Here is a 26,729-nt window from a genome sequence, read left to right as displayed (position 1 = left end):
TCAGTAAAATTACATTCCTACATATTTTGCAATGTGAAATACTTTCAAATTTATTGGCAATCATAATTGTTTTATGCCATCCAACAAACATAATGGCATCTGGCATAAATACCTTACAAAAGATCTCATTTACGATCTCTAACTCCAGCAGAAAAATCAAATGGAAATTTAGTCCACTGTTAAAAGTATCCATTAAAGAAACATATGCTCATAATACTTGAGACAGTAGAAAAAGTTATGTTTATAAGAAAAATAAAGAATGTAATTTTTCCAAAGAATAGAACAATAACAAAAAAATTAAAACAAGTAAGAGATTTGTTCTAGACTGTTCTCTTGCACATGGTTTATGTCCATGAGGCAATGAGGTAGAGGAGAGGAAAGGTGGGCTACATTTTATTGAGTGGACTATGGACGAGTGCCGAGCACTTTACACATACACACGTAACACACATACATGCAATCCCCACAGAAAGTCCCTTTATTTTTGAAGAGGTAATTAAGCCTGTGGGCACCATGGACAAAGCTGACGCAGATACTTGAGAGGATGAGGGATAAGGGAAGAAGTGACAATCCTAGATGACAGAAAAACATGAGGAAGGAAAAGGAAAACATTGTTTGAGCTCAGAATAAAGCAAAACACATACTCTGGGAAGGTGATGAAATCCTACCTTATCCATAAGGAAACACAAGTCCAAGAGTTTAAATAACTTGGCCAAAATTACATAATCAATAGGTAAGAAAACTAAAAATTGAATACTATTCTTTCTATAATATAATCTAAGGTTAAACAATTAGATTTTGAGGTTAGGCTAAGTTTGAATACTCTTTCTGCCTTCTCGACTTGGACAAGTTACTTCAGTTCTTTCTGTTTCTGTTTCCTCATCTGTACAATGGGCAAACTAATAGTACCTACCGCCTTTGGGTTGTTTTTAGGATTAAATGAGATTTTAGCACACTGCGTGGTTGTGGTCGCTGTGAAGATGAGCCACTTAGATCTCTTGCTACAAGGAGCATAGTTGCCTGACTATGCAGTTGTCATCCATCTGGGCCCACCCTCACATTTGTTTGAAGGCTACACTTCCTCTGGGCTGCTCCCAACCAATGACTGAGGGGGAATATACTAAGGTAAGGCCATTCCCAAGAGACACAGAACTCTTCCAACAGGTGACTTTTGCTCAGACTCTCCACTGGTCTGGCTGAAATGTTCTTAGAACCTTGCAGATTTTTGGGGCTATTCCTGCCCAATCCTCCTTCCTTCCTCCCTCTCCTGTCACAGGTGTAAGACCTGTTATCATGGTCTGAAGTTTCTCCTGGCTACTCCAGCTCTCCCCCCGCTCCCCCCCGACCCCTTTATATTTCATAGCTGTTTCTCCCAATAAGTTTATTGCACATCTAACTCTGTCAGGGTACATGTTTCTTGGAAGACATAAACTAACCCATACTGACACACAGAAAGTCAGCAATGAACATGACCTATTAGCATGATTACTATTACTGAAATCATTGTTATTGTCATTATCTAGCTCTAAAGCTGAATAGAGCAACTCTATTTTCCAAAGCTACCTCCCTTGAATCTGTAAACATTATTCTTTCTTAAACTAGGAGGGTTCAAAGGCCACAGCATGTTTTTCTAATACCTTCTTGTTATGCCTAGAAAAACAGTCCTTAATTACAAATAAAAAATATATATATATTTAGCTTCCCAGTACTTGAAAAACATGGCGCCTGCTATTTTCGAGTTTATCTGAAATGCCTTTTGTCTACTTTACCTTTGAATGTGGAATGTCCCAATACTGTATTCTTTGACTTTCTATTTTCATCATCTTTCATGAGCTAGATAGTCTGCCAGTAACTGGATCTTGTGACAAGATATACTTCCTTTTCATTTGCTTTGAAGAAGTGACTCACATACTGTCCCAATGGTTTACTCAATTAATATTCCAATTAAACTTACTTGCATAGGTTGAGTGGCTCTCAACTACTGTATTGTACTTATTGACTGTGGCTTACAAATGGCTTATTGTTCCAAGATGACAACTGGGCTAGGTACCAGCAAATGCAAGAGGAATGGAATTTAAGCAGTCGTTAGGACTTTGTGGTACCTTTCCCATGTTTCATTTTCAGTGGGTTAAATTCCAGTGGTTTGACCCTCTCCAATCAGTGAAACTATCGTAGGCTAATCAAACATTTCATATGCTGCTATTAGTATTGCCCATTTAACCTCCATGGGAATGTGTGAAGAATTAGGATTTGTTGCCAGATAAAATACAGGACATGGTTCAGATAAACAATGTATAAATTTTTTAATATATCTCATGCAATACTAAAAAATTATTCACTAGTTACCTAAAATTCCAACTTAACTTGGCATCTTGTTTTTTATTTGGTTTTGGGTTTTGTTGTTGTTGCTGTTTGCTAAATCAGGCAACTATTAAGAAGCAAAAGTAACCTTTATGGTACATGTACTTGACTTCAGGGGCTTAGAATCTAATATCATTTTGAGATAAAGGGTTAATTTTTAACTCCATAGATTTAGAACTCCCTTAAATGAAAAAGGAATAGTTTGCACAAGTGAATGGGTATGTGAATTCAAATACTCCATGCAAGTAAGTCAGCTTTTAGTACCATAAGCATAAGACAAGAACTAAAAGATATTACCAAGGCAGATGAAAGAGCATCACTTCTTGAGAATGCTATGAGTTGAGCTTTTGTCTATGACTCTACTCTAAATCCTATACCTGCCTTGCCCACCCCTGAGCTCAATATCTAGAACAGCAACTGGCACATTGCAGGGGCTTGGGAAAGAGCTACTGTACCAAGAAATGAAGGGATTTGGTATATGTATTCCTTTGGAGAGTATATCATGGCCACATTAAGGATTTACCAAGTTCTTACTTTGACCTGGGAGTCCCTGGGTAGTCAAATGGTTAACATGCTTAGCTGGTAACTGAAAGATTGGAGGTTCCAGTCCACCCAGAGGCTCCTCAAAAGAGAGGCCTGAAAATCCATTTCTGAAAAATCAGCCATTGAAAACCCTATGGAGCATAGTTCCCCTAATGCACATGTAGGGTTGCCGTGAGTTGGCATCAACTCTCAACGGCAACTAGTTTGGTTTGGTTTTGGTTTACTTTGGCCTACAAGGTCATTGTAACTTAGCTTCCTGCTACCCTATACCTCATTTCTTACGGCTCACCCCCTCATTGACAACACTGACCCCTTTACTATTCCTCCAACCACACTGCTCCCTTTACTATTCCTCCAACATGCCTCATGGCCTTTACCCTTACTGTTCCCTCTTCCTAAAACACAATTCCCTATAATACTTTGCATAGCTCACTTCTTCACCTTCTTCAGGTCTTGTCTCAAATGTCATGAGATCAGAAAAGCCTTCCCTAACCACCCTATGTAAAATAGCACCCACACCCTCCATTGCTTAACCCTTTATCTATGCTATTTTTCTTTATAACATTTAATACTGCTTGGCATATTACACACATATTAGTTAGTTTATTGCTTGTCTCCTCTGGCCAGAAGGCAAGCTCCATAAAGCAGGAACTTTGTTCACTGCAGTGCCTAGAATGATGCCTGTGCTAGACAAATATTTCCTGAATGAGTGATTGAATCATGACCTTACCAGAATGTCAGGTCCTCAAAAGCAGGATGTCTGATCCATCTCTGTACTCCCTCAACGCTTAAGGCACATAGTCCAACTGTAGCAAGCAGATCCTTAATAACTGTCTGTTGAATTACTTATGAGAAAACTGAGGCACGAGTCTCTAAGTGAATTGGACAACTGATTCCCCTTAACAGAAGCTGAGTGTCAGGCTTTTAGCAGTGACTCTCTTTTGCTAATCTGACCTATTTGGAAGCTGTGATTTGGCTTCTCCTGATTCTTCATCTCTGAGTTCACAAATGCTGCTTGCTGAGAAGCTCTCTGGTTGCAAAATACCTACAGAGATCTAAGAAAACACTGAATTTCCTTCATGGAGAGACTGTTGGAAAGCTATTTCTATTTTGCTGGGCCTTGCCATAACATCCTTTCCACATCTCTTTTTGGATATTCGCCATCTGAGGCCTGCGGGTAAGGCATATGAGATTCCCTTGTTTCCTTTGGGTTAAAATCAGCCAAGTACAGAAACTAACAACTGAGTTGGGGCAAAGTAGTCTGTAGAAAATACTATCCCTCCCCCACCTGTACTGTGCTATCCCAGTAGATTTCCTTAATGACAAGCTAATGCCAGGGGAACAGAGTTGCCTGGAGCTGAGTAAAACCTGAAGAAGAAAAAAGAATGAGGAAGCTGTAGGGGGAAAAGGTGCCAAAAATTCTTGTGGCCACATGAATTTTTTGTAGCAGACAACTAATCATTCTGGATTAGTATCTCCAAATCCCCAAATAAATTATTTATATTACATTCAGTTTACTAATATTATTCACAAATGGGTAATTCCTTCCTAAAGATAATATTCAGGCTTAAAAACAACAAATCCACAATCAAACGTCAAATCAGAAACGACCCTATTAATTGTGGCAAGGAAAACTTATACACTAGTCTTTTTTTTTTTATTATTATTCCCACTTTTAATATTTTGGTGCATTTCCATTGATTATTTTCTTCATTTCATTTTTTTGCTGCTATTGTTAATATGTTCTGTATTGTGGTAATTATATAGGCCACAATACATTTGCCATTTCAACGACCTTCACATGTACAGTTCAGAGACATTGTATTCATCATGTTGTTCAACCATCACCATCAATTGTTTCCAAGTTTCTCCATCACCCTTAAGGCTGAGTGTCCCCTAAGCACTGTTACATACTATTCTTGACCCAAACTAGCCTCCCCAATATTTCATGATGCTGATTTTTTTTCTTTGATGTGGATTTTTAATTGATAGGGAAGTGTGTGAAAGTGACCATTAGATATACACTCTGAATCGTAGCACACTAGTTCCTGGCTTAGCTCTCAGGGAAAACAGGGCAATAACAGAATGGGCTGCAGCCAGAGACATGCACCAGACGCACCTTCCACCATACTGTGGTTTGATGACGGTTCCTCATTTGCTTCCTTTTCTGAGCCCAATTCAAATACGACATGAATTTTATGGCATAGTATTTTTTTTTTTTTTGAGACCTACAGATATATTTACAAAATCTTACATAAGTTATAAGTAAACACTTATAAAAATACTTTTCTACTGGGGACATTACATCCAATGGGTTCTCAAATGGTTGGCTCTCCTGAGACAAGAGTCAGAATTCGAGGACCAGACAGTCCTTATTGTCTTCTTCCCATTGTAACTATTTGTGTGTGAAGGGGTGGGGGGTGGGGAGGAGATGTCTGAAACAGACCACCCACCCTGACCATTTTGGAATTTGGAGATCAGGAGCTTGGGGTCTAAAACATTCCCTTTTTTTTGGCTACTATCCAAATACCTAAAGCCTGTTCAGCTAGTTAATCCTCTGTTTGTAGGACAATGAATACCCATAACGTGTGAGGTAAAACCAATTCTTCAAAATTACAAGAAATTTCCTTCCTCATTTTCAGTCAAAACGGCCCCTTAACTACACTGGATCCTGTGAGTTAAATTCAGCACACTGCGCACAGGGAGGATCCCAGCCGCACTTGATACCTCATCTTTCACAGGCAAGACCCAAGAATTTCCTTTGTCTAAAGAGCCTCTGCAAACAATGATAGGTCACATCTGCTAACAATATTTAAGAAAGCAGAATTCACCTGGTCTCGGACAGACATTTTAGATCAAATTCTAGTTAGTTCTCTAGTCTCTTAAAAAGGAGAGACTAGCTCCATCCCATTTCTGAAAATCCATCAGTCAGAATTTAATTACATAGATCTGGAAACCAGAAGGCATTTAGGTTTAATGTCTCCCTGAGTTGGGACCTTTACATATTTTAGAATATTGATCATTACTGTTATTGCTGCTATTTTGGTGGTCACTCTACTGGGTCTTTCCCTGCAGGGTGTTTTAAAAGAACACTACAGAGAATAACTGTTGCTAGGTAATTGTAAAAGAAAGTTATTCAAATTATGAAATATTGATAAATAGTATTTACAAGTTAATGCTGCTAGAATGCTCCTGCTTCCCCAATAAAATGTGAACTGTAAGGCTGTGTTGCCTCCAAAATTCCTAAAATGACCCAACGAAAATGACACATTGATCAAAATAGCTCCTAACACCAGCAGTCCATCCAGCAGTACGTGGCAATTCTTAGGGATGGAATTATCAATTTATTTTGCTTTTCTCACTGTTTATTAATATGGCAATATATTAATCTACTATATATTTGGGAAGGTAGTGAAAGTTAAAGCAGAGGGCCTGCATTTTTTAAACAATATTGTCAAATAAAAGAATGTTTATCCAAAAAATAAAAAAGCAATTTATAGTTCTCTTACCCCCAAATTGCAAAATGAATCCTTACATATAAATCTTAAGTCAGGAAGCCAGTAGCCTTGGAAATTACTTCATAAACATTAAAATACAGAAGTTAGTTAAGTGATAACTAATGAGATACTGACAATTTTCACTGAAGACGAGAGTACATTCCTCATTCATTTAGTGCCATTTAGCAGAGATATCTAGTTTAACAGAAATGAAGATGGCGAAAAAGAAGGCGAGATTCAATCCATACTCCAGGGTGATTTTCAAATTGGCAGGTTAAGCTGGAAATTTTCAAAATCTGGGGACAGTGTCATGATTAATGGCCTCCCACTGATTGTAAAAGCCCCATCTGAGGGTTGATGCCACCAACATATGTTACACTACCAGGTAAATGAGGAAGAATAAACATGATTAAAGCCTAAAGAAAACTATCTAAAACCCAACTTTGATTCTTTGCTATAAATATCCCATATTTAGAAACCACTTAAGATGAGGTTATTCTTAGCAGGCTGGGTAGGTGATGAGAGATAGTAAATAGAAAAAAAAAGATGTAGACATAGCTTTTTCTTTTTCTGGCAAGAGGACCCCACATTTCCTTTTTTGCTTAAGGGTTCTTTCACTGATAACAGGGAGTCCCAGCGAGGAGTGTGTTTTCAGAGTGCCAGTGTTGGACTAGGCTGTTGTCTCAGACACTGACTCACTGTGGCCCTACAGAAGCATGCCTTGAATTAAGCAGGAGGGTTATCACATGTGCTTTTCCCTCATTAAGGACTAACCTGACGTGTGAAAGAATGAAAGCACTGGAGGACTGTCCACAGGCCCAGCAAATACCAAGCAGGTGCTTCAAATATTCTGTGCCATAAATAATTTTAACAATAACCAAAGTATATCATAGAAATTCACAAAGGTGGTCTAAATAGATGTCCTATGTCAAAGCTCAACCAATAAGACTTAAAACCTTCAGGGGCTCTTGAAAAGTGGGGGGGGGGGGGCGTTTCAACAATATGCCAAAGGATTAAATGAATGATACCAGTCAGAGCTGAGAATTTTGTCTGAATAGAATTCTCTTTGGTGACCAAGCATAAGCTAACATGATGGTATTTCCCACCTTTGATCACACCTGCTCATTGTGGGGAAAGGCCAAAACAAAAAACTTGGTCTACTGTGGCAATTAGCACCTAGCCCCCAGCTTTGGCTTCCTAGTATTGTTAGTTATATTTGTGCATACATGTGTCAATGCACAGCCCTCCCCTACGCTCAAATTAGGCTTTTAGCTTCTCCAGGACTTTTTCTTAAAAAACTCTTGGCAAATCAGGAATGACCAGGCACTCAAAATACATTTGAAGATAATGACAACACCTTCATCTATTTATTAATTTTATTCGTCAAGCAAGTAAGTACTGGGTATCTACTAAGTTCAAGGCACAGAGTTACATGCTGTGCAAGATTATTTTAAAAAGGTATTTGTCATGAATCGTATCCTTAATCAGCTTATAGTTTTTAATAAACCAGATTCAATTTGGTTTGTCCCTTGGAAAAACTCAGCTAAAATTAAAGGCATCTGGGAGGAGTCAACTTGTTTCCAGAATTACGAAAAGCTGATTTTAGAAGCTGTACTCTGACATCCATGCTTGAGAAGAAGCCCATGTGATAGAACAGAAGTATTTTTTAAGTGGAAGGGGCTAAAGGGTTCATTGAATACAACCATTTCAATTTGCAGGTGATTTTTTATGGAGACCCAGAAAGAGAAAAGGACACCCATAAGATCACAGACTCAGTAGTGTTGCTGAAACCACACGCAACATCGTTTTGAAGGTTCCAGCAACTGTGAATCACTTTTGCAGTTTCTTGGCTCTCAAATTCATAAGAGATGAACGGAATGTGAGGATAGAACTAAACAGTAAAATAGATGTGGTGCTGTGAGAATTGTGGGCCGATTTAAGTAGGAGACCTACGTCTGATATTCTGGGGAATAGTTATCTACAATGGATGCGACGAAAAATCTTAAGTAGTTTATTTCTGGCACTAACCCCTTCCACTCCAAGGCTCCCAGCTCTTGCCTTCTCAAACATGTATATTCATTATAGATACGATAAGCTTTGACTGGAGAATAGTAATGGTTACATTTGAGTCCTTCCTGTGAATTGGGCATTATGCTGTTTCATATGCATGTTCTCATTTTAACACTCACAAGGTAGGTACCTTGAGTATTCCCATTTTACTGGTAATAAAACTGAGATTGGGAGCAATAGCTTACTCAAAGTCACCCAGCTATATTTAATTTGAGCCCTGGTCTGTTTGACCCTAGAAGTAGAGTTTTTTTTATATTATATCAATTTTGAGTTTCAAAGATTCTGATATTTTATCTCTAGGCTTAGGATAATTTCTTCAAAATTCCCATCTAATGCTCTAATTGGACAAAGGTTTGCTTCTTTTACGGTTGACTTTTAAGGGAGCAAGAGAAAAGAAAGCAAAAATTCCACTGAAAAAAAGACTAGTTGGACAGGGAAGACACAGCTGCATCCACTTTACGTAAAGTTATACAGCCTGGTTTATGGGTTTGGATGAAGGGTTACTAGGGAAATACCATTCATTTCCCATTACCTTTCTCCTTAAGAGCTAGGATGAAAAGAATATTCTTTCCTTTCCCACATACATGAAGGAGTTATGAGTTCCCACTTTACGTGAAAACCAAAATCTGTCACTTCTTCAATCCACCAAGATTCCAAAAGTTCTCAGAACTTTGTTGATAGATCCATGAGAGTTCCCTCCTAAAAAAACCAAATAAACAATAATAACAACCAAAAACCTTTTAGAAACTCATCTTCATAACCTGGGGTAATAAAAAAGAGAGAACACCATCCTGACCAAGGCAATGCCAGAAAGTGGAAAGTTGTCTAATGCATGTAAATACTCTGAGATCTTCATATATTTCCCTCTAGGGATTATATGTTTTTAGAGAAGAAATAAAATCATTTTTTCTCCAATAATTTCATCTGACATTAACAATAGGCAGAGAGAGGAAGCCGAAAGTAGGCTGATGTTCCTCTAGTCTGAGCTTCAACTGGGGTTGTCTGAGAAAAAGCAGATTCTCCCGTTTCTCTGAAATAAACGGCAATTTGGATTGTAGGAATTACTTTCTCTCTTAGATGTTAATACTTTTTTTCTTTGAACTTACCTGATTCCCCCAAAATGCTACTGAAAATCCTTGAGGTATCACCAAATAATTGAGGGTTAAAAGTAAAGCTAGTTCATATCTCCATGCCTCAATTTTGGTTGCTTTTTAGAATAGAAAATGCACGATATTGGTACTGCAAGCAGCTCCAGAAAGGCATGTCAGGCCTCTCATGCTCTGAATTTATATTTGCATGTGAACAGCTTGTCGGCCATTTTATGACGACAGATGAATCACAGGCTGGCTAGAGTGGTGGCCAGACCTAAATACGTGAACTACACCTACAGTCCACAGATTATTTAAAACGCAAATGAGTATCTCCGGACGTGTCTTCAGGGAGATTATATATAAATGCACGAAAAGATGAAACCCTTATGGTTTCACCTATAGGCCAAGTGGAAAATAAAGAATGAAACTACTGTGTAAATATCACTTGTTTAAAATGTCGATAAAAAAAAGATGTAACTGTTCTAAACCCAGTAACCCAGTACCCTCGAGTCGATTTCTAGGACCCCAAAAACAAACCTCCGGATCTCTCTCTCTCTTCTTTTTCTTTCTCTCTCTTTTAAAGCCTGCTTTGAAAATACAACTTTGATTTTTTTTAAGAACAGTATATATATTTTTAAAAATGTATAAACCGCCCCCCCGGCCCCACCAAAAAAAACCCATCACCATCAGGTCGATTCTGACTCATAGGAGAGAGCAGAACTGCCCCATAGGGTTTCCATGGAGTGGCTGTAGGATTTGAACTCCTAATCTTTTGGTTAGCAACCTGAGCTCTTAACTACTGTGCCACCAGGGTTCCGTGTGTGTGTGTGTGTGTGTGTGTGTGCGTGTATGTATATATACACACACGTGTATATATATGTATATATACAAATACATATACATATATACACAGGGCTCTGTGTGTATATATGTACATATGTATGTGCTTATATTTGTATGTGTGTATATATACATATGTGTATGTGTATATATTTATACACATATGTGTGTGTGTATATATATACATATAGGTTGTTTTATATATACACACACACATATATATATATCACCAAAATACCAGGATGAGGCGAGGAACAGCCAGATAGTTTCTGTTTGATGCTATAGCCTGACAAGGTAATAAAGAAGTTTCCAGACTTAGAAAATGAAACAAAATCTAAAAAATTAGTGATAAGATTTCTAATGTGCCATACCCCAATCCTCCATCTGACATAATTCAATTCATTAATCTATTTCAAAAGATCAGAAGGAGTTTAAAATGGAATAGTGCACACAACAACAAAAGAGAGCATCAAGGAACGAGATTATTTAAAACAGGTGAAAACCAAAAACCATGATCTGCATCCTAGTAAAGTGAGCAGCACCTGAGGTCTTAAAAGCTTGCAAATGGCCATTTAAGACACAATTACAGGTCTCTACTCACCAGGAGCAAAACAGTAAGAAGGTAACCAAAAACTAAGAGAAGAAACAAGTCTACACCAGCCACAACCTAATCTACCCAGAGACCAGAACTAGATGGTGCCCGGCTATCACCACTGACTAATTCTGACCAGGGAAACAATTGTTGGTCCCGGACAGAGTAGGAGAAAAATATGGAGTGGATCTCAAATTCTTATTTAAAAAAAAAAAAGCCAAACAAATTGGAAAGGTAGAGAACAGAGGACTCCCCGAGACTGTTGCCCTGAGGCACTCTTTAAACCTAGAACCAAGCCTACCTCCTGAGATCACTATTTTGGGAAACAACAGAGTGGCACACAAAATAAAGGATATTACCCATAAGATCAGAGCACTAGGTAAAAACCATCAGTATGAAACCAAAAGGTCAACAATTACTCAAAAGGCGGCAGGGAAACTAGAGTACTGGAAAGGGAACAAACAAAACACAATTCAAGAGAATGCTGACACATTGTGATAAATGTAACTAATGTCGCTGAACAATTTGTGTGGAAATTGTCAAATGGGAACCCACTTGCTGTGTAAACTTTCACCAAAAACTCAGTATTATTGAAAAATAAATAAATAAATAAATAAAATAGGTGAAAACAGTATAGTAAGATTATGATGACAAGAAAAATAATGAGTAATATTAAGCAACTGCCAACATTTTTTAAAAATATAAATGATGCGAAAGATACTATGGTAAGCACGTTATATACATTGTCTCATTTAATTCTCCAACAGGTAGGTAATATTATTTTCTCATTTTAAAGGATCAATATCCTGAAAGATTAGATTAAATAAGCTATCCAATATTACAAAGATAAGAATAGCAGAGCCGGAATTTGAATGCGGATCTGATACCACAGTCTTAGCTTCTAACCACTGTGCTATATTCCCTTCACAGGCACCTACCTCACAGTCAAGTATTCCCATTACTGCTTTCAGTTCTACTATGAAAGAAGGGTACACTGGAATTTTATGAGATGATATCTGTGAAAGCACCTAATACAATGTTTAGTATATGACAGGTACTCCGAGTTCCCTTCTCTGTTTTTATTGAAACTGATGGTTTTATTCAATTTACAATTCTAATCCATGACAATCTTTTTCAAACCTGGAGTGCATACCACAAAACTAGTATCTTACCGTATGATACTATTGCATTTATATAGGAAATATGAGTTCTATTTTAATAGGATTTCTGTAGCAGAAAGTCTGTATGTTTATGCAACTGAGAAACTCAATACTGTCATGTACCCTCGCTGTTTTATTTTAAACAATATGAAGTGGAAACATCCTTCAAAGGCAAAAATGGTTTTCTTAAAGCAAGTAGCAAAGGGTCGTACTCCTAGAAGTCCTTATCAGTGAAAGATCTTAAGTCACTAGTGAAGAAGATTGTGGGGCATTTGCCATGTTAAAATGGGCTAAAACGAAATGAAAAGCCAAGGCTCCTCTCAATCTGTAAAAGCTTCTGATTTGGTAAATCAAACCCATCAAATTTCCTGGGAACTAAGGCTCTCATGAGTAAGTACCCTGATATAATTGGGGGGGGGGGGCGGGAATAAAAAGGGTTTGGGGCTGCAAGAGCCACCCAGAGAATGAAGAAATTGTCCTCCAAAAAGAAACCTACTTGAACTATTCCCTTTAGTTTTCCCAATTATTCCTACTGTGGGGCACCCAGAGGACAGATCCCAAATTCTGGTACTCAGCTGGCTGCTGGCTGCTGGCTGCTGGCTGCTGTGTACTCTGAATGCAGCAGCTAGAGTCCCAGGCTAAACTTACCATTTTCTGGCTGGTCCTTAATGTCAGCGTCACTTGGTTGGCTGGGACTTTCAGATTGACTTGAATCTGAAAAACATAAAAATACGGCCAAAAATTACAGGGTCTGTGAGCAAAAGTGGATCAGAGGTGCCAGACTTTCTCAAAAGGTTCAGCATATAAGGAGAACGTTACAAGAAATGACATGAAAAAGCAAAGATAGAAAAAGAAAAGAAAGGGGGAAAGGTGCAGCTGTGCCTTTAGAGAGGACGCTCGATTTTGTTTACACCTCCAGCAGCACTTGGTCTGTGCCAGCTTGTATCTAGAAACTCTTTAGAAACCATCCTTTTAAGGAGAGACCATTTCCAAACTGCTCTTCTCCATTACTTATACACTAGAGTCTGATAAAGACTTCATCCTTCATTACACACATCTGAAGCTTGATTCAGAACATAATAAAGTGTCAAAACATATTTTGAAGCTGGTATATAAAAGCAACCCAAACAACAGTAACAAGTTCTGTTGATATTTAGCTCTGTATTCCAGCAACAGACTACGCAGACTAACACCATTAAATACCAGAGTTCTAATATTCTAGAGTGGAAACTCTGATGCGTAGTGAATTTACTGGAAATTACTTGAAAAGTCTTTATCTCACTTTGTAAGTTTTTTTTTTTTTTTGTACTGATACATTTGAGAGATCTGCTAGGGGCTTATTAGCAAAAACAGGTTCTTGCGCACCTTTATTAAATTTATTTTCAATTTAAAAAACATAATTGGATTTTCAACCTAAAAATTAATTCAATTAATTTCTAAATGGGACAATTTAATATAAAGTAACATTTAATTTTAAAATCAGATAAAAATTAAGCTACATCAAAAGAAAATCACAGAACTAGAAACAAGCATATTTATGATATCTTTTCTGTGGGATAAGAAGGAAAAATCAGGCATAATGTTTTAAGGAGAAATTTTTGACATAAAGTAATTTCTGAGACTTGAAACCATTTACAACATTATTATATAACAAACAAATGAAAAAAAAAATAGAAACACCTCTGTATCTGTGAAAAGTCTGGATCTTGCGTTTACCTTGATACTTCACAGGGTTAGAATTAGCCGTATGAAATTTAGCAATATTCCTGCATGAAGTTCAAGGCAAGATCAAAAAGTCATGACACCTAACAGGGATTAAAAGGAAAAAATTACTTCTACTGCAACAGAATTATAGTATCAACATTCTCTTTCTTAGAGAAATTGCAGAAAGAAGTAGTACTACGAGTAACTGTAGGTCCAAAAACGATAATTTATTTTAGAAAAGTTCCCTGCTTTTAAGCAAATGAAGAATTTAATTATAGGAAAGTACTACAAAGGAAATGTCTATTGTAAAATTTTCAGATAATCTTAACCTGGTAGTTATAGCAAAAATTCTGTGTGGATTCAAAGGTTCAAATAACAAAAGATGTGAAAAGGTGAATTTTTATTTTAGTCTGGCAAAGTGATTGCTTTCACCACCTTCTAACATCTGCACAGTAAAGACACAAATAAAAAGCTGGATATGTAAAAAATCTTTAGAGAAATCCTTAAGAATGAACTCCAAAAGTACACACAAGACCTGCATTAAAAATGGAAAATGTGAAGAAATTTATACTGACCCATATTTTAATTTTGACTACATAATTTAACATTACTTTTATAGCAAACATTAAAAATATACGGCATGACTATCTTCTCTTTTTCTAAGGAACGATACTGTAATTCTACCATTAAAATTATAAATTAAATATTCTACGAGGTAATTCAACTTGTTTTTGGAGGAAGACATACCTCCATTATTTTCATTGTAGGAATTTTTAAACCATTAATATTTATAGCTAAATGCAAAGTAAAATATGACATAATTTTGATATAGGGAAAGTTAAAAATTTTCCTGACCATGTCCCAAAATAGATGTATAAAATTTTGCCAAATAGAACGTTTTATTTGGACAAATACTAGCAAACCAAAGTTTCCATATGATAGCTTAGCGATATCTTTTTGATTAATCACTTCTCCATGAACAAATGAGAAAAACAGTTTTTTATGTCACCTAATTTATATATACAAAGCCAATTATTTTTTCTGACATTTATCCATTAATACTAAGGCAAAAAGAATATGAGAGAACCAATTTTTTTTTTTTTTTAGAGTCCGAAAGTGGACTTCTTTGTTCTTTTTACTTTTCTTTTGCGTTTGGATTGCCACCCTATCTTTACAGAAATATTGTGGGTTAACGTGGTTATGGAAAACATGAACAGCAACAAAAGATGGATATAGGTAGTTTCAAAAAAGGTTTAAACTTCCAAGCTACAGAAAAATAAACAAACAGCAAACAACTGAGCAGCAAGAAAACACTCAGAGTTCGTCTGCAAGGGGCCGTAGCGCTCTTGTGAAAGCTCAGATACAAACACTGGAGGAGGCATCTAGCCAAACTGAGAACAGAATTTAATTTCTCTAGTTTTATTCAAAAGCTGGAGACTGTTATCCATTAGAGGACTGCATACTGAAATACACCATTCTAATAAAGGATCGGCAAAGCCAAATCGAGAAGAAAATTTAAATGATCTACAAACTTCAATAATTATTTTCTTCCCAGAGCTGTTTAATACCACTGTTTATTAAGAGGGAACAAAACTATTCAGCCCCGTTGCTATTCCATACTGAGTATGCCTGGGCACTTTCTCTGGTATTGCAAAGGTCATCAACCAACCAACCAATCAACACTGTTAAGTATGGAGCCAGTGGGATGACCAGAATTACAAATTAATTTCTATTCATACATAATTGATACAAATGAAAGATCTCTTTCTTAAGCATTTGCATTAAAATACTATCATGAAGGTTAGCAATTCATTTACATTTCCCTTTTATATACTTGATAGAGATTTGTCAGAAGCCAAGTAACTTTATGTTTTATACTTTGCAGACAGTTATCACCTGGTCAGCTGATTTCTACTACCTGAAATAACTGGAGGCCCCATAAAACAAACCCAAATAAGTATAACTGGAATACCTTCTTCTGAGTCCCCTATGATTCCCAGAATCTTTGTATACTACAATGAAGAGGATATTATTTAGGGTGTATTTAAATGATGGCATTGGAAATGCTACTGTAAGGAAGTACATTAGAGTTATCAATATTTTCTCCCATCTGGGGATCTGATCTGCTTTTTGTTTAAGGAAGTTTAGACTTCAACCTAGCCTTGAAAAGCATAGTTTCTTTAGGTTTTTAAAAAATTTATGAGCAGAAATTTAAACCTAAAATAGACAGGGTTTGCATATAGGAGCCTGAGTTAAGACCTCTTAATTGAACTGGTAGCCATCTATCTATGCATTTTTATGGCGCCTACAGCTATATTGCTGAAGTGCTCAGACAAAGATACTTCACTCTCAATATAATCACTGGGGAAAGAAATAAAATAAATCCTAATGCCTACATATTAGTCTCTGCTCCATAAATGTGTGCAATGCAAGAACAAAAACCTTGGACTGGATTTGCTACTTATGCATATTTAGTACCCCCAACCTCTAACTTGCTCCGCTTCAGAATGGAACCTCAAAGAGTATCCCTTTTGGAAAACTGAGAGATGACAAACACACATCATTATGGTAAAACTGATCAGGCAAAAACAGAGACAGCCCTTCCGTGTGTTTCATGTTCTTTTGGCACAAAGCAAAGATGGAATATTGTTAAGTCTTCCCCGCCCTCCTCGTAAAGTTTCACACCTTCTCCTCTCCAGTCCACCTCTCATTGTACATGTACATCTCTTATGGTGGGACTGGTATTATGTTGTACTAAAATCGCTTTAATTTCTCTCCTTTGCAAATCTGAGTTCCTGAAGAAGAGTTCCTTTCTTACTCTTCTCTCAATCCCTAGAACCTTCCACAGGGCGCCTGGCTCACCAAGGAGCTCAATAACTGCCAAACTCAAGAGGTGAATTTTTCTTTAGGGTTGCATTCTTTTTTAATTGAGGCGAAATACACATAACATAAAATTAACCTCTTTAAAGTGAACAATCCAGTGCATTCACAATGGTGTACAACCACCACCTCTATCTAGTCCCAAAATATTTTTGCCTCACCAACAGGAAGCCCTGTACCCATGACTGAAGATGTGAATTTTTTACTTGCTCAGCTTTCTACAACTGAACCACTGCCACTGAATGACAAATATACTAAGCTCACGCTTAAAGGGAAACGGAATTTTATTTAATAAAATGAATAAGGAGGGCAGAAAAGTCTGTTATCTCTGCTTGATGTGCCCTTTCTTGGGGTCTGGCAAAGGAATGCTAGGCACACCGGTGCGGTTCATGGGTGGGAAATCTTGCACAGTGCTTAGAAATTGCACACTCCACTCCTATGACCTTACTGGCCCACACACCACATAGGCTCCTCAGGATAACAAGAACTGAGGATGGTGTCTGACTCACAGGAGACCTTCCAGAAATGTGTGCAGCCTAAAATAATGAATGACAGACAAATATTTCACACATTAAAAAAATACAAAGATAAAAACCCACCATATTCTGATGTCCACGTAGTGCCTCCAAATCCTAACAACAGCTGTTGTTAAAAGCCGATAAAGGAAGGGCAGACTCACAGGGGTAAAGAACCCTCCACGCCCTAAAACAAGCCAGTGTAATTCCTCTTCAGTAAACATGGTATCAATGCAGTCTGTAACCATAAAAGTACAAATTCTGGTCCCACTAGAAGAAAAATAATTTCGCCTAACTTGCAACCTCTCTTTGTGCATACTGATTTGGCTAAAGTTGAAGTTTGAAAGGTCTTTGTTAGAATTCTGTGTCCAGTCTCACAGCTCCCAAATTAAAAGGGATATGAAGAAGCCAGAAGGCATCCAGAAACAAAAGTGAATAAGTCAAGTGAAAGAAATAAAGTGAAAATTCTAGCCAAAAGAGTTGGAGCGGTTTATAGAGTGAAAAAGAAAAGCAGAGGCAGGAATAAATACATTCCTCCTTCAAATAAAGGAAGAGTTACCCGCATTCCCGGGGTAAAAGAAAATAAGGAATAAGAGTAATTACACTCTGAATATAAAACGAACTGGTACCCTATACAATTGTAGCCCTTTAAAGATCTTCAAAAATTAGATACATTTTTGTATGGGAAGATGAATACACGGCAAAAGAGTCAGGTCAAAGATTACCAAGATTCGTTTTTCTGCATCTATGATGTTATAATGGAAAAGTAATTCTACTTGTAATTAGTATTATAAAGTTTAGAATTACTCTATTTTGATCATCTGGTATCATAACGTGTTTATTTAGGCATTTATGTTATTACTATTAACAAATATGTTATAATACCAGATGGTCAATAGAGTAATTTTAATAATAACCCATATAGAGTAATATTATTAATAATAATAGAGTAATTCAAAATACAGTACATTTAGAAAATCAAAAGACTACAATAATCACAGTTTGCTTACTAGCCTCATAAGTGTAGTTATAGAAGAAATGTTACGGTAATACTTTATAATATTTAGGAATATTGTCTAATTTTTCTGGGATCACCATGACCTTAAAGACTGAGGTGAGGAAATATTTGAAAAACCTTTATTTGAGAATGTAGAATGTCAGACTACAGGTGTACATATATATATACAATTTGTAGCTTAAGTGTAAACACTGATGAATACAACACCATCAGCTAAATATAACATTATCCATCACCATCTGGCAAAGAACAAACAGAAATCTGTAATACCATCACTAAATCTGTACCATATAAAAATATGCAATTATTACTAGCATTTCCATAGAATGAACAAAATCCTTTCAACTCAGTGAATAATCACAGTGAATAACCAAACCTCTTCACATTTTCTTTAAAAGATTTAACGTCAATAGATGAAGACAACCGCGGCACATTTAATGAAAAATTAACATACACTAACCTAATTTTTAAAACAGATAAATTATGAGGTGATTCGCAACCATAAAAGTTTTCTGAGCTTTAAAAATGGAAACACTTCATGAGTTCATTATATGAGAAGTCCATCTTTACTGCATTTAAAATACCAAGTTTGATCTCTGTAGCCTTCCCAGTACGACAGAATTGAGGGTTTGTATGGATTGCACAATAACTACAGGAATTAAAGTGTGCACAGCAAGTGTTTCTTTAGCAAAAGGGAGATGGGAGAGATGTAGCAAAGAGAACGCCCTAGGTCCAAAAGGACCAGGCTAGTCTGCATATGTTGGTCCTCCTATCCTCTAATCCTGATTCGGACAGAGAGGGACGGCTGTGTTCATGCAGCAGTGACTTGGAAGGGCTCCACCAGACCACCCCGGGAGCTGCCAGCTGCTAGCAGAACCACCTCTTAGTCACTCCTGAGTATTGCATTTTTAGGACGTACTTAGGTTGTTATGTAATCTAGGTTATTACCATTTTTTCCTTAAAACTTAAAAAAAAAATGCCTTTGTGAAATACTAAATTTGCAGGAATTCAGTTCTTTTTTTTTGGCATTAATGCTCATATACGAGGCCCATCTGTTTAGTCAGGACTGTGTATGATGATAAGACTGTTTAGGTTGAAGAATGATTCAACCGTCTTATCACCTACTCATAAATGTGTTATTTTTCTATGTGTACAAGGAGGTTGTGGAATGATTACAGAGGTTTAACACGTTGAGAAAAAAAATAAAATGGCTCCACTCTTATTGTTTTACGACAGTGCAGAGGACTCATTTCTAAGCTCTAAAAATTACAAATTCAGTCACTCTGAAAGTAATGACTAAATGACTCAATCTTTAAATCTTCAATCTTCGCATGAGGCTTGTTTCAAGTAATGACTAGCTTTTTCAGTAAAGTTATAAACGAAGTCAGTGGTAGGAATTTGGTGATTATAAAAGATATGCATCCATGATACCGTAAGACTAAATTTACAATATCTCTCATTTGCTTTGACAAGATTCTATGACTGAAATAAACTGAAATGTTTAGGAAGCATTTGGATTTTGTTTTACCCACAACAGAAGGTGCACTGACATATGATGGTTGACTAATTCAGAACTCAAGTCATTTGAGTCTACCTGGTCACTCCCCACCCCTGTGTTAACAAAGCCAAAAAAAAAAAAAAAAACCCATTGCTGTCAAGTCGATTCCGACTCAAAAGACCTCCATAAAAAGTCATCACTATAAAATTATTGATTGAATACAAGAATTGTGCTCAATTTCCCCTTTTAGTCACCTTTTTCATAAACAAAATTAATAGTAGCACCACGTTCTTAGAGACCCTAAAACAGAATAGTATACTTAAAGTTTATCCATAGTCATCTGTACAACTTAAAGTAGGGTATTTTCTCAAATACTTTCATGTTATAAAATAGATGAGAGTCAAAACGGAAATGACGCATACCATTATATTCTCCATGCATTATTGTCATGTATCTGCATGTCTGTAAAGAACTCTATGAAAATACTAAAATGCCCCCCATTTGATGCCATTTCCCTTCACGTGACATCCTAAGTGGTAACTTTCTTTTCATTTGTATTTCACTATTGAGAGGACCATGGAATGGTACAAAAAGTGCCCCCAAAACCTCAGCTATATACTTTAACTGCTCTGAGTGTCAGTTTCTTCATCTGTAAAATGGGAACATTAACGACTGTTTTGCCTAGCTTAACAAGATTGTTGTGTGCATTAAAATAAAATAAAATAATGCAAGAAAACGTGGTTTTGAAACTACGAAGTGCCAAATACATGTACGTTTATCTCTGCCATAGAGGTTTGCCCATCTAAACAAGTTTTTTCTTTAAAAAAAAATCAATTCTAATCCACACATGATGTGATTCTGGTATAAAACATCAGCATCACAGATCTGGTGTCAAAGAAAAGGGTCTTAATTCCCGTATACTGGGAAAGAGATTATCTCTGATAATGGAAATGTAAATCTCAGCTTGCCGTTGTTTATTCCAGACAGACATTTGTGTGTTAAGTCTGTTTATCAGGCAACACTTTGTCTAAGCCAGGAAGTAGTCAGTCTTTGTAACAAGATGTATGCAAATGAATTTCCCATGAGTCTCTGCAGCAAATCATAGCAGCAGGGAAAAAATTCCTTATTACTTTACCAGCAAGAAGCTACCTCAGAAGTAGACTAGAGACAGAGAACTCTGAGCTAGAGACTATGCTGATGAGTTTAAATGAGTCCTAAACATGTGCTCACAGTCTGTCGCTTGTTATTCTAAGCAGTCTTTGTGCATTTCATCTGTTTATCAGTCAACACACTTTCTGGGTATTCAGGCTTTGTAACCTGTGCGAAAATGAACAGTGATCATGAAATAACCTGTCTGAGGCACAACTCCAAACTTCCTGCCACTTTAAGAATCCGCACCAAGACAGGCTCCCACGAAATTTTGGAAACTCTTTTAAAGCACATTCAGCTCAAACTTTTTGTCCGCCTTCTATCTGAAATAACTTTTCTACACTCACTGGATTCTCTAACGGCACGACAGATTCGTGAAAGAATGGTGAATTTAATCATGCAAACTGAACTGATAAATATGTACTAACAGCTGGCTATCTAATTATCAAAAAACATGGAGTTTTAAAAGAAAATGCTTTCATATCATAATATAAAATTACTATTCTTTAATGCTACTATTAAAGTGTTCCTCTGAGAATCTTCTTTTTTTTATCCTGATAGAAACCACCTTTTTTTTTTTTTTTTAAATCTATACAGGAACAGTTGAACAGTATACTTATTTTCTTTTTTGTTTTTCTTGTTCGTTTTCTACAGGATTTGGACATCTTACGAAAAGAATCAAATTGGTTTAGCTTGTCTTCCTAGACAAAATAAACACTTTAAAGCTCTACTTGTTTGTATTCTCCTCAGTGGTCCTGTATGCATCAGCAGCTAAAAACAAAGAAAACTTTTAGCCACTCAGACAAAATGCAGAAGCTTCCCAAACAACAAGGCAAGAGAGGGGGCAACGGGTTGAAGGGAAGGTGGGGGTGGGGAGGTGTTCAGAAAGTCTGACAGTCCATTCAATATAGGGATGATGGTTATAATGCATCCAGGGTCCCCTTGCTAATTAAATATGCATTGGCACAGTTTTGATCGATGCAAGCCATGGATCAGATGACACACCTGCAAAATCTTGAGCCCAGAGCTCCCAGGAAAAGGGAAAATACAGTCTTGTCTCCTTATCTTTGTTTTCAAAGGCTCTCAATTTCTGTGCTTAGATATCTAATTTAATTCTCTCACCCCTCAGCAAACTGGATTAGGGAAGTCAATACTGCCTTTGTGCATGGACAGGAAAACACAGCTTTCCTTTTATTCAATTTAGCTATGACCTTTAGACAAAGATAATGACAACTGTCTAAAAGTAAGGTTAAGGCCTCAAGAAGAAGACCCCCAGAGCTAAGGCTCCCCTAGGAATTTTGGATGACAAGGTGGTGGGGTTTACTGTGATATTTTCCTGCCTGGTAAGGAAAAAAAGAGGAAAGGAGAATGAAAAAGTGGTGGTGGGGATGAAGGAGGGAGCACATGCTGGAAGAAATTTAAAACCATTGACAACATGGCCAAACTCTCAAAAATCACCTGGGCCCTCTATATCTATATCCAGAAAATAATTCCTGAAAAGATACAAAGGAAAATGGCATAGTTACAAGTTGCCCCAAAAATGCAGACACCTTAATGAGAAGGTTGTCGAATCTGTGGTTTGGTAAATCAGGACCCCCCCCCTGCCCACCACCACCACCACCACCACCACCACCACCAAAGCATTTAGAAAACAAGACTGTCTATGAGTGTGTTCATCAATTCCACCGCTGGCAAATGATGTGACAACTAGAGATTTTCGACAAATCCAGAATTCTGCAAAGTTCGAAACACTGCTCCTAACCAATGGGGAAAACGATCCCAGATCATTCTCCTGAAAAACAGCACTGGTTCCTCTCTGACTTCCTTGTCTTTGGATCTACTCACTCCATTCACTGATTCATTCACTCAGCATCTACTCTGTGCCAGGCACCCTGTATAACTAGAGATACAAAATGAAAACAAGGCACAGTCCCTACCCTCAAGGAGCTGTTGATCAATCAGAATAATGATAATAAAATCAAGATTCTGTGACATTCCCTCTTGATTAAATCTTGTCTCCTGGTGAAATTAAGGTAGAGCAACATGGTATGTGCACATTTGAAATTGGTTTTATTCTTTTTACTATTAACAGCAATCTGTGCCACCAAAAGCAACCTTGGAACAAAATCTATAGTAACCTGAACACTAAGCGTTGGAGTAATGGTTGGGGTAAGCCTCTCTGGTAAGATACAGCGAGGTTTAGACAGTCCTTTCAAGAGCCATATGGAGATATTACTATATAACTAGCATTACTGGGCATGGCAGAAGTCCCAGGATGCCATAAGCAGTTTGCACTTGACAACTTAAAGGCTGGCGGTTTGAAGCCATTCAGTGGCACCAAGGAAGAAAGGCCTAGCGATCTGTTTCCATAAAAAGACTACAGTCTAGAAAATTCGATAGAGCATATCCACTCTGTAACTCATGGGGTTGCCTTGCCATGAACCAGAAGTGACTCTCCCGCAACAGGTTTGGTTTCATTTCCTTGGTTGGGTATGGTCTAAAAAAATCAAAACAATGTTTACAACTCAGATTTTTCCCCCTTGAAACAATACCATAGTACAGAGTTTTATTCCTAAACAGAGGTCACTGTGTACAGTGAAAGGGCAAAGGACTAGGTGTTAGAAAACTTGGTTTTGAGTTCCTGCTTGGCCACTTATATTTGCTTTGTGGAACTGTGCAAACCCCTTCACCTCTCTGAGCCTCAACTTACTCATCTTCCAAATACCTGACTCTCAAGATTATGAGGATTCAATGGCACAATTTAAAGTGCCTACAAATTAATTGGAAACCCTGGTGGCATAGCGGTTAAGTGCTATGGCTGCTAACCAAAAGGTTGGCAGTTCAAATCCACCAGGTGCTCCTTGGAAACTCTATGGGGCAGTTCTACTCTGCTCCGTAGGGTCGCTGAGTCAGAACTGACTCAATGGCAATGGTTATAATGGTTATGAATTAATTCTCTAACTGTACATGGTATGGAAGCAGGTGTTCAAAAGTACATAACTGGTTAAACCATCGCACTATTTACTTTTATTTCCTGCCTCATTTTTACTGCCACAGAGTACAGTATCTGTAATATATTGTTGATTTTGTTGTTGTTAGTTCTGTACAGCTGGCCCCCAATTCATGGACAACCCCATGCACAAGTGAACTAATGCTTCCCAGACCTGTGCCATCCCGATGATCGATTGTAGGTCCAACCATCCTGATTCAGAGGATTTTTGTTGGCTGATTTTTGAAAGGAGATCACCAGGCCCTTTTTCCTAGTCCGTCTTAATCTGTTCAGAATCATAGGAACACTCAATAGGGACTAAAAAATGTTTGTTGAAATGAATTGAAATCAGAAGGTAAAAAACTAGCTCTTTCAAGGCCATGAAATACAGGGGCCTATCTTGGGGGGATCTCAACAGGTGAATTTGAGTGAATTTTCTGGCTTTGGGGAGACTATGTGACTAAAGGAGCCCTGGTGGTGCAACAGTTAAGGGCTCAGCTGCTAACTGAAAGGTTGGCAGTTCAAAACCCAGTGTCTCCACGGGAGGAGGACCTGGCAATCTGCTCCTATAAAGATTCCAGCCTAGAAAACCCTATAGGGCAGTTCTACTCTGTCACATGGGGCCGCTATTAATCAAAATCAACTGGACAGTACCCAACAACAACAACACATGACAAGAAGGTGGTATATTCCATGCTGTGAGGACAGAGGCTAGGTTAGAAGACCTGCTTTCTAAGGTCTCCTACCCATTTTTCCTTGCCAGGCTGGAACGACTAGACTATTATGATGACTATTATGATGAGAAAAAGTCAAATGTCATGTAAAGGTTCCTTCCAGCCCTACTCTTCTATTTTTACAAGAGATCATTAGAATCAAGCCACTGGTCTTTTGTCTGCATTTAAGGCTGGGATGGGGCCTTCATCAAGGGGCACTGGGTGATATCTGCTTATTCACTGCTGACCATAAGTGCAATAATATGAGTGCAATAATCATTGTAAGTCAAAGACTGTCTCTTCTTTATAAATGACCGCAAATAACCCACTAAGAGTTGCAAATGTTTATCTTCAGTGACTTTGCCAACCCCTAACCACAGAAGCTCATAAACAATATTTTCCCTTTATATCTTAATCCTCCATGTCATAGAGTATACCAGAAATTTTTGTTTTTTAGGAGCTACTGTTTTTTGTTTTTACTGAATAATGTGTCTTCAAAGGATTTAGTCTAGGTCCTAGACTTTAAAAGAATACCTTTTAAAAATAGCCAAAATATACCTTCTATAATATATATCTTCAAAATAATGTACATTCAGTTTCCACACTGACAATATTTTCCCCCAACAACTTGGTTTCTGAACCTAAAACTTTTTTTTTTTTTAAAGATTTGCAGGAATATAGGAAGTTATCTTTCATTTGCTCAACTAAAAATGATCCTCATATTTCTCATATTATCATAATAAAGTTTAAATATCAATAAAATATCTGATTCTTTACAAATTCACCCCAGCCTTTTACAAGTGGAAATAGTCTTTTTTTTTTTTTCTGCTTTATGCCTTTATGATAGATAGAATGATTTAAATGTACTGAATCATTTCATTTTTAAGAGTTTCCATTTGGATTTTATCATGGCTTTCTCCTTGACATATGCAGTGCTAAGTTATTTAAAATTAATTGCAGTACAATATTTTTAAATTTCTTTACATGGTGATAATTCCAAGTGCTTTGGATGTTTGAACCACACTTGGAAGCCATGGCATTCTGTGTATCTTTATATTACAAGTAGCTGAATTTGCTAAAAGATTAGCCAGTGATTCTCCAGTGAACTTTAGTGTATAACCAAAAAAAAAAAAACTTAAAGCTATACTGAATTCTGGAAACCCTGGTGGTGTAGTGGTTAAGTGCTACGGCTGCTAACCAAAAGGTCGGCAGTTCCAATCCGCCAAGCACTCCTTGGAAACTCTACAGGGCAGTTCTGCTCTGTCCTGTAGGGTCGCTATGAGTCGGAATCGACTCGATGGCAGTGGGTTTGGTTTTTTTGGTTATACTGAATTCTAAAATTTTAAAAATGTGTGAGTTGATACAAATGAGAAAACGGCAAACTTTCTACATTACAAGGACAAAAATAAACCTAGATAACTAAAAAACATGAATTAGCTATGTAGTTTCGAAATTCTAAAACGTTTTCAGAAACTCATCATAGATCGAACCCAGTTCAGGACCAGTTGAGCTTATGTGCTCTTACCTTCATCCAACGTTCATGCTGTTATTTTTGTTTTCATTTTAGGAAGCAATCTCCTTTCTTTTCTGTGGCTATGTAACAGGGAGATAAGTATTTTCCACCTCAGTAACTCAGTATGGATGAGTAATTTGCTTAGTAATAATCCTAAAATTAACTGTCTCCCATACAACACCTAGTAATAGTTTGTGTAGGATTAGCCAAATGAACCATCTTCAGGATGTCCTTAAAAAAATAAAAAAAGCTTCATACTTGTCACTTGCATTTATTTTAATAAAAAAAAGTCATCCTTGCTACAAGGTCTCTTTCTAATACATATGCTATTTCAACAGCTTCTCCTCATTACAACGTCTAAATTGAGTGATTGGAACTTTACTCACACTTCAAAAATCAGTAAGGATCCCCCACTCCAAAGAGTGCTTAATAATTAACCTTTCACAGGAAGAAGCTTATTTATTTCAGTCCACCTCCCTCCTTTTTTTTTTTTGATCACCTACCATATGCAAAGCATTGTGAGATTTTATTCAGTCCTGAGGTAGCTCATAACGTTCACTAAGAATTCTACTCACTCGGCTCTATATCATTTATAA

At 37.2% G+C, this 26,729-nt stretch overlaps 1 protein-coding gene across 6 annotated transcripts in view; it reads right to left on the bottom strand.

The window, feature by feature from the left end:
* The window catches only part of NFIA (nuclear factor I A), a 418,368-nt gene that overhangs the window by 193,127 nt on the left and 198,512 nt on the right, over positions 1–26,729 (bottom strand). For all 6 annotated transcript variants that reach the window (XM_023549533.2, XM_010591225.3, XM_003411049.4 and 3 more), the window contains exon 3: positions 12,803–12,868. In XM_023549533.2, coding sequence (XP_023405301.1) covers positions 12,803–12,868 — 66 coding nt within the window. The remainder of the gene's footprint in view (positions 1–12,802; positions 12,869–26,729) is intronic.

Source organism: Loxodonta africana, chromosome 3, assembly GCF_030014295.1.
Source record: "Loxodonta africana isolate mLoxAfr1 chromosome 3, mLoxAfr1.hap2, whole genome shotgun sequence".
Taxonomy (NCBI): Eukaryota; Metazoa; Chordata; class Mammalia; order Proboscidea; family Elephantidae; genus Loxodonta; species Loxodonta africana.
The sequence above is the reverse complement of the archived record's forward strand: the minus strand, read 5'-3'. Positions and strand labels throughout refer to the sequence as shown.